At 40.9% G+C, this 12,500-nt stretch overlaps 1 protein-coding gene and 2 pseudogenes across 2 annotated transcripts in view; 2 read left to right on the forward strand and 1 right to left on the reverse strand.

Annotated features, from left to right (window-relative positions):
- Positions 1 to 946, reverse strand: part of LOC138039771 (uncharacterized) — a 5,632-nt pseudogene extending 4,686 nt beyond the window's left edge.
- Positions 947 to 1,698: 752 nt separating this feature from the next.
- The window catches only part of LOC138042046 (ubiquitin carboxyl-terminal hydrolase CYLD-like), a 117,799-nt gene continuing 106,997 nt past the window's right edge, over positions 1,699 to 12,500 (forward strand). For both annotated transcript variants that reach the window (XM_068887781.1, XM_068887780.1), the window contains exon 1: positions 1,699 to 2,266. In XM_068887781.1, coding sequence (XP_068743882.1) covers positions 1,805 to 2,266 — 462 coding nt within the window. In that variant the 5' untranslated portion in view covers positions 1,699 to 1,804. The remainder of the gene's footprint in view (positions 2,267 to 12,500) is intronic.
- LOC138041694 (uncharacterized) overlaps positions 10,840 to 12,500 on the forward strand; it is a 2,051-nt pseudogene continuing 390 nt past the window's right edge.

Below are 12,500 nucleotides of genomic sequence, written 5' to 3' on the forward strand. Positions count from 1 at the left end.
GGGGCGGTTTACGCGCGCTCATTTACATCGGTCAACACTAATTTCCATCCGTCAAACTGACATTGGACATTTCGTAACAATTACACGACCCAATATCCCATGTTCGTATTGACAAGCTTACCGCTGTAAAAAGAATGAAAACAGGCAGAGAGTTTAGTTCACCCGATTCTCGCTAAAGGTACTGGGTATCACCCGACAAAAAGAGTCCCAAAGTACCGGGTTTGGTGAGAAGTTAAATCTCTGAAATTAGGCCATATACTCAGTTTAGTACAAGTTATGGCATTGAGAAATTCATTTTATGGAGCCGTTAGAGTCTTAAAAGCGTAACAAAGGATTGGAATTTCCGTTAAATTTATTTAAGCATGATTGTTTGCGCTTTTTAGGCTTAAATGTCGTTGTCATTTTTGTTTTCCGCTCAATCTCGTACCCAGAGTCCTCGGGCTTTTTGGCCAGCGGGTGAACGCCCGGAGAGACTCTGGGATAATGGACTTGAACTATATTTTTGATCGGCCGCTTGCGTAACAATGGCAGTCCAACAGGAAGTCGGAGGGAGATTCAAAATCTAAAACTAGTTTCAGCGCCGTTTCCTTTTTCTAGAAATATATAAATCGCAAAAATAACAGAACGACGAGGTTTGAGTTTTGTCTTATACCGCACGGGAATTTTCCCACGCTGCTAAAAAGTGATTACTGTTGCTGTTGCAAAAGTACCATGGGAAAACATTGCATCAGTCTCTTTGAGGAGAAATCCGTGGAATAAGGTCTTGTCGAAGCCATTCAGAATTACGAATTACGGAAACATCAAATTGTAGTAGAAGAGGACATTGGTGTCGTTTCCACAAAAATTTGTCGATTCTGTTGCTTGCATGATGGCTTTCTGAACGTTGGAATGCACGTGCACGCTGAAACACTAAAAATACACTTACCGAAAGCGACAGAGGTTTCATCTTCAGTTGCTCTTACAGCAAGCCAATGATCATTTCTCCAGTTTCTTTGATGGTGTGTAAGGCTAAAAATTTTTTTTCTCGAACACTTCAACCCGCCATTTCTACTGTTTACGGTTTTCTCTTTTCTGTTTCCGTTTTAACTCAAGCATGCGCAATAAGACCGGAACCCACGTTTTCTGGGAAAATGGAGTCGATTGTCCCAGTCTGTCCGGGCGCTCACCCGCTGACCAAGAAGCCCGAGGACTCTGGGTACGAATTGTTGAAGGCGGCGAAATACGAGATACAAAAACCCTCAACTTGTCGCACAACATTGTTTCGTTGCAAGTTTTGGTCGATGTTTCGCGTTTTTCACCTTGCGTGATCAACTTGACCCGCAACAAAAACATTTGTCGCGGGTTGAAGAGATGCAGGGCGCTGATTGGTTGATTTGCTAGTAGACGAGCACATTTGCTGCGCGACAAGTTGTGAGCTTGATGAAAAACGAGCAACAAAGCCAAAATTTGTTGCTCAGAGTAGACCCGCGCTCTACTTTTCGCAACAACTTTCTTCAACACCCAACAAATGTTTTTGTTGCGCGACAAGTTGATCCTGCAAGGTGAAAAACGCCTGTTGCGCGCCAAGTTGAGGGTTTTTGTATCTCGTATTGAAATTTTGCGATTCGCTTCTGTTGGGTTCGTATTGAATTGTGGGGAACATACTATAGTATACTTTCGACGGGTGGTGGGGTGATACCCGCGTACTGCGGTGCATTTTCAGCGGCTGTCACCCACAGGAGTCGCGAGAATCGGGTGACGAGGAGGTGACGAGGATGACGAGATTGGGATTTATTTTATATTTTGAATAGTGCATTAGTAAACTATGGAACGAAGGAATAGATACATTCTTTTACAAGATCGTGTCGGAGAAATACTGGGAAGAAACATGCTGACACTTGGTCTTGCTCCTAAATCTACACGTACACAAGTGTTAAAGGGGGAGTTACTGGAAGCACTTCTCGAAACTGAACAACCTGGAGACTCAACCAGGATAGCTCTTGGTGGAATTGATCGTAAATTGCGTCTTGAGTGTTGTACGGAGGATGTTACGCGACTTACAAGAGAAGACGCCGATTTGCTTTTGGCCATTGGTTCGGTTACATTGAGATATCAAATATACATCGACAAAGAACGCCTGGATTTTGGTAAACGACTGGAATTCGGAAGTCAAGTTTTGGTTTCAGTTTTAACTGAAAAAGGGATTTCCAAGAATTTTCCTGGTGTGGTACGGTACAAAGGCGACTTACCCAGTATCCCTGGCACAATGTTCGGAATTCAGCTACATGTAAGTCTCGCTCATTGAGGTTTTCATCAAAAGTTGTGGACCTTTTAACCTTTTATATTTGCAAGATGAAGGTAGTACATTTTGCACTTTAGAGGATCTTGCCGAATGATTTTCGTACAGGTCCCTACTTCATTATGCATGCAGAAGAAATTAATTATTCATTCGCGCTATTGTTTTGTAGAACAATACGTATACCCAAGAGAACCGAATATGTACATGGGTAATTTGTACTTACGGGATGAATAAAAACGGATCTCATTTTTTCTCTCCCTTCCTATCTCTCTCTCTTTTGTCCCTTCATCGCCCACACCGTTACTCGTTTTTGTCCCAGCTTTCCCCTTTTTATCCCTTCTATCCTTTCTATCCCTTCTATCCCTTTTTCTGCCATTTTATCCCATGATATGTCACTCGCAGCTTGCCTTGAACTCCGACCCACTGTAAACCTCTGGATTACTAAGTTGCTAATTCACACCTTGAAAATGATATTTATTTTGAATTCTGGCTGACTATTTACATAACAATGATACGTAATAAAATGCACGTGCCGTGCCGAGCACCTACAATCGAACTTACACTTGTAGGTTACCGTTAAGAGATCCTGTTTTACTACTCTTGAAACAACCCATCCCTTTAATAATGCTAACCGTAACCCTAATTACGACTAAAGGCACTGTTTAGGCTTAAGGTTAGTCCCTGTGATACTTTTAGGTTTTCCAGTATTGCTGTGAACTGTGACCTGCTTTTCCTTCATGCCCCGTGCGTGCGGCACACTTATAAGTTCACTGCGTGGAAGAGTATACCACGCTTAAAGTCTGATTGGTGCATCTTTCATGGGAAACTTTCATGCACGAATTCATTGCAATTAAAATCGTTTCATAATTCCCTTCTTTTGAAGCAAACTTGTGTCTTCGTAATAATCAAGATGGCTACCGAAGTAAAAGGGTCACAGCAATGGGAGATTTGATCATTTGGAAATTGTCCCTGCTTTATAGCCTTTCCAGAGTTGTGCATAGAGTGGTGCAAAGAAAACAATTTACTTTCTTCTCCCGTGTCCAAAACCTGTGTGAAAACGCAGCCAGTTGGCAAAGACAAAGTGCCGCATCGGGAGATGGATCTGTTTCGCGATGCTTAAGAAAAAACTGCAATGGATAGCCTTCAATCCGCCAGAACACATATTAATTTTCTGACCGTAAACTTTCCTTGAAAAAATATTAGCCCTAGCTACCTGTGGCCGGAAAGTTTACAACTGCCTACAAGACAAGGGCTAACATCATCTCACCGCAGTTAACCATCGCCTAAACTTCGTCGACCCAGACAAACGAGCCCACAGCAGGGCATTGAAAAGACATGATGGGGAGTGAAACGAAGTATGCCTCGTACGGGAACATCCATGGATCTCTACCAAAGCTATTTACTTGGAAGTATCATTGAGCATATTGCCGATCTCTACAAAGAGCGATAAATCGCAAAATCCCTCTGCATGCACCGTTCGTGATCCTAAATACAGGAAAGGAATAAAATATACACTTTGCAGTGTCTCGGCGAATTCAGTTTAAGCAGACAGGAAGAACAATTTCACGATAAAAAGAGCAGGTAGCCATTAAATTTCTTATGACAGTACTTTTATTTGGTTTGTTTGTAATGTTTGCGAATCTGAACACTGTTACAACGATTGCTTCAAACTCCACTTCTTGTGCTTATTCTAAAACTGAAAAATGGGTAAAATTGCAGGAAAAGTGCCGAAATTGCAGGAAAAACTGTTCGATTTTCCCTATTTCAGACAGAAGTTCGACCGACTTTTTTTAAGTCCATATCCAAAAAAATCCTCTAAAAAGAAAGAACAAAGCGCCACAGTCCCAAAGGACGTCTATTGTTATCGCTATTGTTTTCTTGAAACAAAGGAGTGTATGCATAATGAAGTAGGGACCTGTGCGGAAATCTTGCCGATCTTGCGGGCAACTAGAATTTTCGTGCAAGTGCAATTAACTTGAGAGGAAATGTTAAGAATTTCTCCATTACAATACACAAATAAGGTGTACTGTATTCCAAAAAGGTCCTAACTTTGTGGAAACACATTTACTTTTTGTCATTATCTTTTTTGTAGCCCACCCCTCCAAATGATACCATGACGTGAGCAGTTGGTTTAGGTCCTACGCTTCCCGAGAGAGAAACCACTTTGAGCAACCATTTGATATTCCATCCAGCATGCGCGAGTTACGTAGCACCCCACGTGATGCATATATGTCTCTCTTAACTTCATTCCTTTCGCCAACAGAAAATCAAGGGTTTCCTGTGTCTTGTGGGAAGCACAGCCAAAGCATCTTTACCTTTCAAAAAATGGAAATGCCTTTTGACTATAATTCCAAATATTCCTTCATTTATCACTACAGTGGGCTAGTGCTAATGAAGCAGTTATGAACTTGAACACACTCACAAGTGCCAAAACAAGTTTACTTACTAGTTTTACAAGTTCAAATTTAATTTATTTGTCCATGGTACTGGACGGTGGCTCCCTCAAAGAAACAAATGGTTGCTTGCAGTGATTTCTGTAACAGGAAGCGAAGGAGAAACCAACTGCTTGCAGGGTATCCAAATGATGAATGGTTACACTTCTGTCCAGAGATGCCCCTAACTGTATGCACACAGATTTCAACAAGCATCAGGAAGTGCCCCATTGCTCTTCTTCCCAACTTCAACGTCAATTGTGTCTCGTAATACAAACAATTAACGTCACAAAGTGTCCCCCAAATGCTGCTCCTCAAGTAAGGATAAACAGCTGCATTTACCCTGAACCAAAGATAACGCTAACCTTGAAAATTACCTTATTGTTGGAAATAGGTAGCAAAGGCTTGGACTTAAAGGCACTCCTTGTGTTGGATGTTGAAATTGGGTGTGCATACAGTACCACTCGAAACTATTAATGCATTTGCATGCGGTAATACCTCGTCTTTCCCGATAGTGTTTACCGCGAAATCACCTAGGTTGGACGAAAACTGCAATCGAGGCAAAGACGAAAGCAACCGAATGCCGTGGCCGACTTAATTGCGGTAATGTGCTGCAAGAAAACAATGGTACTTTGCAAAGCATTGTTTAATATTATCACACCTACAGTGCCGCTCGGAGATAAGCGAACAACGCAGACGCAAAATAAACGCACGCAATACGCGTATACGTGTTTTTTTTTGACACGTCTAAAATTGCGTATCGTATACGCGTTTGTGCCTTTGTTATTCATAACCGTAATTTTGCTTTTCCTGTTATTGTTTACGAAGACAAAAGAATAAATTGCGTGACTGCCGACAAGTCGAAAATTTGCATTTGCACGTATGTCGCTTTGATTACTAATCAATTTCGATCCGCAAATGCCGCCGATGAAAACATCCACAGGGCATTATTTCGAAGTTTAATATCCTTTAAATGCAACAAAGGTCTCGAAAGACGAGCGAAATTAAATCACCTAATTATGCCCCGAAAAACTGAAACCATGATTTTTGTCAGTGTTTGCCGTGACGCGTTACAGTCATTTCACGATAACCTTTTACCGACGCGTGCAAAAAAGTCCAATTTTTCCGTGCAGAAAAATCAAATAAATGCGATCGACATATCATAGAAAGTTTTTTACAAATATTTTCTTTGAACTGAGAGCATTTCACCGTTTGAATCAGCAAAGTATGCCCCGAATCACATCACGATGGCCTAGCTCTCGCCGGCACGTGCCCAAATTTAACTGAATACTTTTCCTTACAGAAATACCAAATAAATGTGATCAGCGCATCCATTGAGCCTTTGAAGAAAAATTTTGCGTCTGAAGTGAAAGCACTGTACCCATTGAAATCAGAAAATCATTCCCAACAGAGCTGAAGATGTGAACATTACATGAATTAAAATTGTGTTTGTGACGTGTCGGCAACCGTGTTTTACTTCACTGTCGCGCTGAAAATCCACACCAAAAAATCATTCGTTGCTGCTGCATTTACAACAAAACAACTCAAGCTGCAAAATTCTCAGCCTTACGATGAATTTCTGTACAAAACTGCTAATGATGACCCCTTTGCTAAAGAATTGTGTTTTTAGTTTACCACTAAACGGATGCACGGGTACGAAGTTTGTTTTGATACTGTATTATCGCTCTCAACGCTTTCATGTAAATTTTGATGTAAAAAAGGTTCTTGTGTGCCGTCTATCGATAGGTTTATATTTCTCCAAAAGTAAGCTTGATCATTTTTTTTTTTTGGGCTTTAAAACACAAATATCTAGCCTGAAGGACTTTGCGCTGGTGAGATTTTTTGCTCTCTAAACCGGCCTTTAGTGACGCACCGACCAGCGAACACGCAAATTAATTTCACATTCACCACACCGGAAACGATTGAGAAAAAACAAAGACAAGGCAACAAAAGAAAGACAAAAGTAGAGCTCATAAATACTAATGAGCCTTTTTGCGTTTGTGTTGACGCGCATCCGCGTTTTTTTTTATGCGTTTACGCGTTTTGCGTATACGCGTTTTTTGCGTATATTTTGGTTCGCTTATCTCCGAGCTGCACTGTACAATCTCGGACAAAACTGTTGAGACAGTGACACTAATTCACCTCCATTTTGACACACCCCTACTTACTCCCCCCTTCCCACTCCCGTCCCCCCTCAGTCAATGTTGCTGAGTATTGTCATATGTTCTATAGCATATTTCCGACCAAGATAAGGCAACATTGAGTTTGGGGGGAGGGGAAAGGGCGGCTTTTAAGCTGAACGTTTGGATAAGTGGTTGGAGTACCAAAACTGCCGCTTTGTCTCAACTGGTTTTGTCCGAGATTGTCTGTAACACGTTATGTTTCTAAAGCCGAAAAATGAGTAATTATTTGGAAAGATACATTTTTTGGCAGGTCCCTAAGCCATTTTTTAAGTATTGGAATTGTTGTTTTGAGCAAAATCTTATAAAGAGTTGCGGATTTTAATGTATCTTTTTGAAATGACTTCCGGTAGTTGCCAATTATTATATTTCTTGGCGCAATCTTTTATTACTGTTTGAGGGGCATGTTGTTCATTTACCCGCACCAAAAACACACTTTGAACAGGACATTTCTATCGATATAGAGACAGACCAACATCTTTCACTCTAAAGGCCCCATAATGTTTGTTAAAAATGGAGAAATTGGTGATCGTCAGAGTGACAGGATGGTCTGTAGATGGAAAGTAAATCTCAAGAGAGTAACAAGGAATTTACTTGGTGTCTTCCAGCGACTTTATTTAACATCTATAAAGTCTTTCAGCAATCATGAGTGGATTAACATGTCATTAGAAAGGAAAGGAGCTGTAGAAATATAGCTACGGTTAACAAGAGTTTTTGACGGTTAACAGACATCACTCGCATTAACAAGCAATTGAAAGAGTCCTCTCCTTAAAGATGTTGTGTTAATCGCTGTTAACCGTTGAGACTTGCTTCAAACTCGATGTTAATTGTGTAAATAGGTACGAAATCTTCAAGAAAGCCATATTAAATTATAATTCGACCAGAAACATCCACAGAATATCAATTTGAAGTAAATTTTCCTTCCTCGTTCATGACATTTACGATCATCCGGTCTTTGACTAAATAAATGATAATTGAGTTAGAGCATTCCATTTATTTGTAAGTGCGTTTCTCAGACTTCTCAAAGGCTGATATTTTGTTCTGCAGCCTTTTCCTCGGAGTATTCTATTATCCATCAAGTCTGGTAGATATTGATTGTTTCTACTGGGAATGTCATCAGTGTTCTAATCACACGGGTGGAAAATTCCTCGTATGTTTCTTTCCTGATGTTGAAGTTAATCGCCTCTCTGTGAAGTTTTAACTTTACTAAATGAAATAAATTTTCTGTAGGATTAATGTCCGGGCTTCTGGGCACTGGTTAGTATGTTTTAATAGCTGAGAACCCCTGCGTTCCAACATATTTCGTTCAGAGACACAATTTTGACTGGGGTCTCCACCCTGAATCCATGACCAGGATGTTCCCGTTCTGGCCAGCATACACATGACGTCATAGTTGTTCTCCACGAAGCAAGCAAACAACCCACCATTTATTTTTTCATACTGAGTGCACCGGAGGACTCCTTTTCCATAGCTCTTGAAAAATAATAACTTTTACGACTCTCCCGCCTCTGCATACTTAAGCACCCTTTTCCGTGCCACTTCTCGTAAGACCTTCGCATTTGTTGCATCAATTTGGGCCTTGCGGTCCCCTTGCTAGCTCTACTAAATTTACTAAATTGGTTTAGTGGTAGAAACTCACCCTATGTAGATAGAAAGCTATGTTGTTTGGCCACACATCCTTTGGATACACAAACATTGCATAAGTTCGTCTTTTCGCCTCAATTACTCTCCCGAAAACCATACTTGCAGTGTAAGGACACACAATTCTTTCCTTTTGTGACCTCACTAATGAGGTTAATTAGCTATTCTTCCTTACAAAATTATATCTCGAGTCACACTTACTGAACTGTCCAGAAATTGTTGCCCTGGTTTGAAAAACTACAGAACTAATGCTATTTCTTTAGGTTATGGGATCGCAGACAATCTCGGACAAAACTGTTGAGACCGTGACACTAATTCACCTCCATTTTGACACACCCCTACTTACTCCCCCCTTCCCACTCCCGTTCCTCCTCAGTCAATGTTGCTGAGTATTGTCATATGTTCTATAGCATATTTCCGACCAAGATAAGGCAACATTGAGTTTAGGGGGAGGGGAAAGGGCGGCTTTTAAGCTGAACGTTTGGATAAGTGGTTGGAGTACCAAAAATGCCGCTTTGTCTCAACAGGTTTTGTCCAAGATTGTAGCTCTCCAAGGTAAAGAATGAATATCCAAACTGTTTTCACAGCACCGACGCGACACAACGCACTGTCATGAAAGCTTGTTTAATATGTGCATCTCATTTCGCCGTGACAGCTGAGAACAGAGAATGTTAATAACCTTTCATGATGCCTAATTCTTACATGTTTTAATGAATAAGTTTTTCGCTATCATGATGAACAGTTCTCCCAAAGGGGTAAAAGAACATTTCTTTTAAAAAATTGTGTGGATTATCCGTAACTTAACCCTTTAAGCCCCGAGGGGTTCCCCATTGACGAGTAAAATCGTCTGGCGTTAGACAGAGTAAAATCTATAAGTGCCATTTGGCACTATCGGGGCTGAAAGGGTTAAACGGGGACATAGTTTTTTCACGCTGTTAGCTTAACCCTTTAAGCCCCGAGGGGTTCCCCATTGACGAGTAAAATCGTCTGGCGTTAGACAGAGTAAAATCTGTAAGTGCCATTTGGCACTATCGCCAGTGCAGTCCGACAGGAGATACATTTAGAATCAAAAGCGCTTTAAATTTTGCGTCTGGTCCAAATAGAAATGTTTATGGGATAGTTGTTGAAAAGCTGCAACTTTGAACTAAACCTTACTACAACACGTAATGACTCAAAGATTACACCAGCGAAGAAGCGTAACTGTATTCCCAAAGTTTCGTAAGCAACTCCTGACCACTCCTTATCGCGCGTTAATTACGATCATTTCTGATTCAAAATATTAAGTGGCAGGTAATTCAGCAGTTGAGCTTGAAATTCAGAAATATTCATACCTCTGAATTGTAAGATTTACTTGAATTAATGCTTCAACGACCACACGATAGATGAGTTCAATGAAGCCTCTGCCAATTTGGCGAGTTAAAACGTAAATAAACTGTGCAAAGGGTGTGATTTTGGGAAGTGCTTGCAGATTAAGGTGAGGAAACACTTTCCAAATTTTGTTTTCACGTTTTGGCTGTATGGAGGATTGAACCAGGTGATGTTTCAAGGCCTATTCTTGCGGTGTTTGGTTTCTGGAGTTGTTTTTCTGTAGGTCAGATTATATATGTAGCTGCTCTTGTTGAGTGCATCTTGGTAGGTTTCTTTCGCTTTATCAAATGATTCTTTATCGGAAGAAATTTCTGAGAGGCGCTTGTTTATGGATTCCGGTATGTTCTTTAGGATGGATGGGGGGTGATTGGATTTCTTGTGAACATAGAGTGGGATGTTTCCTTCTTTTGTGTAGGGATAGTGCTTTCCAGATTGGAGGTCAAGGGTGACGTCTCAGAAATTTACTGTAGTGATGTTTGCTTCGACTGTGATCTTTAAGTTGTTTTCACGGAAAATTTGGCAGAAGCCCTTCTTGATTCTTTCGATCTGTTGAGGGTTTGAGTTAAAAGCTGCCAAACCGTCGTCTCTATACAGGCCGATGCTGTTGCCATACTTTTTGGTTAGACAGGACAATAAATAACAACCCACTAGTTCGCATGTTTATTGTTTCATCATCCACTACTATGGAAAAGATCAACTTGAATTTCTCAACCAAGAACATTCCACTGCCACCAAGAAATGAATACATGAAACGACTAATTGAAAAAACTGAACATTTTCCGGGGTGATTACGTTGGAAAGCACTACTTCCTATCTGGGCAAGCTGAAACGTCAACCAAGGAAACCCAGGTATTTAAGTCAAGAAACTCACCCCCAAAGATAAATGAACTGATTCCTTTCGAAGAAGGTATGTTGAAACTAATTCATAACATTGAATTTGATGACAACGCCTCCAAATGCACCAACATCAAAACAAAAAGTCAAGAAACCAAATAATCTTCTTATTCCTGCTGACAAGACTACAAATTATTATTCAATGAACACTGCAACCTATGAGAAGCTGATTACCGAGAATGTAACGAAAACATACAAAAAGTCATGCCCCAAAGTTATAGACCAACTAAACTCCCAATCCGCCAGAGTGGCTAAAAAACTTGGATTAGAGAACCATATCGAAAAACTTGCAGAGAAAGAAGCTTTCATAACCTTGAAAGATCACAAACCTGAATTTCACGACCATCCAACGTGCCGCCTTATCAACCCTTCCAAATCTGAGATTGGTATAATTAGTAAGTGCATTTTAGACGAGATCAACACCACCATAATCCAAAAGATGCAAATCAATCAGTGGAAAAATACGACCAGCGTACTGAACTGGTTCAATGCCCTACAGCACAAAGAAAACCTCTCATTCATCCCTCTATCACGGAAAAACTGCTCACCAAAGCACTCGACTTCGCCAATATCTACAGACCCATCAGTGCCGACGAGAGAGAAATCATTTTCCTCTCCAAGCAATCTCTACTGTTTTCCAATGATTGCCCCTGGGAGAAAAAATCCTCTGCCAGCCAATTCGACATAACAATGGGATCTTTCAATGGTGCTGAAACATGCGAACTAGTGGGTTGTTATTTATTGTCCTGTCTAACCAAAAAGTATGGCAACAGCATCGGCCTGTATAGAGACGACGGTTTGGCAGCTTTTAACTCAAACCCTCAGCAATTCACATAGCACAGGACGTGAATCGGGTAGCATGTGACGCGATTTACGTCGTGCCTGAAGTGCCACACGACTGGTAACTTACATTTGAGCAGTACTGTACTTTGCGGCGTTTTTTAACCATTACGTTCACTTAAGTGTAGTTAAGCTAATTACTTGAGTTGCTCTTGCAGCTGGCCAGTACAACTGGCATTTTGTGCAGTGAAATTCAGAATAAACTGGACAATGGATCAGTACACCAAAAAGTTAGTGTCGAGCCCTGAATTATCCATGCGAAAAGATCACTCCTCAAAAAGATACTGCCAATACATTTGACGTAACAATGGGTTCATACGACAGAGCTGAAACTTGTGAATTGGTAGGATTATACATGCTCTCGCTTCTCGCACAAAAGTTCAAAAATGGAGTGTGACTCTACCGTGACAATGGTATCACAATATGCAAGGCCACACCAAGGCAAGTCGAAAAAACCAAACAAGAAGTGTGCAGTGTGTGCAGATCCCACGGCCTAAAAATCACCATTGAAGCCAATAAAAAGATAGTACGCTTCCTTGACGTGACCCTTGACCTCTCAACCGAAAAAGATACAAACCTTACCTGAAGCCTAACAGCAAGCTGCTGTATGTTCACCGACAGAGCCACCACACCGCTGCACTACTTAAGAACATCCCACAAAACATCAACAAATGTCTAGCAAATATTTCTTCGGATAAACTAGTGTTTGATGAAGCTGCTGCCCCTTTACCAAAAAGCGCTTGAGGATAGCGGACACAGCCACAGGCTAACATTCAACCCAGAAAAGAACCAAACAAGGCAAAAAAACAGAAGAAGAAACATCACATGATACAACCCTCAGTGGGCATGGAATGTCACCACAAACCT

This window comes from Montipora capricornis, chromosome 3 (assembly GCF_036669925.1).
Source record: "Montipora capricornis isolate CH-2021 chromosome 3, ASM3666992v2, whole genome shotgun sequence".
Taxonomy (NCBI): domain Eukaryota; kingdom Metazoa; phylum Cnidaria; class Anthozoa; order Scleractinia; family Acroporidae; genus Montipora; species Montipora capricornis.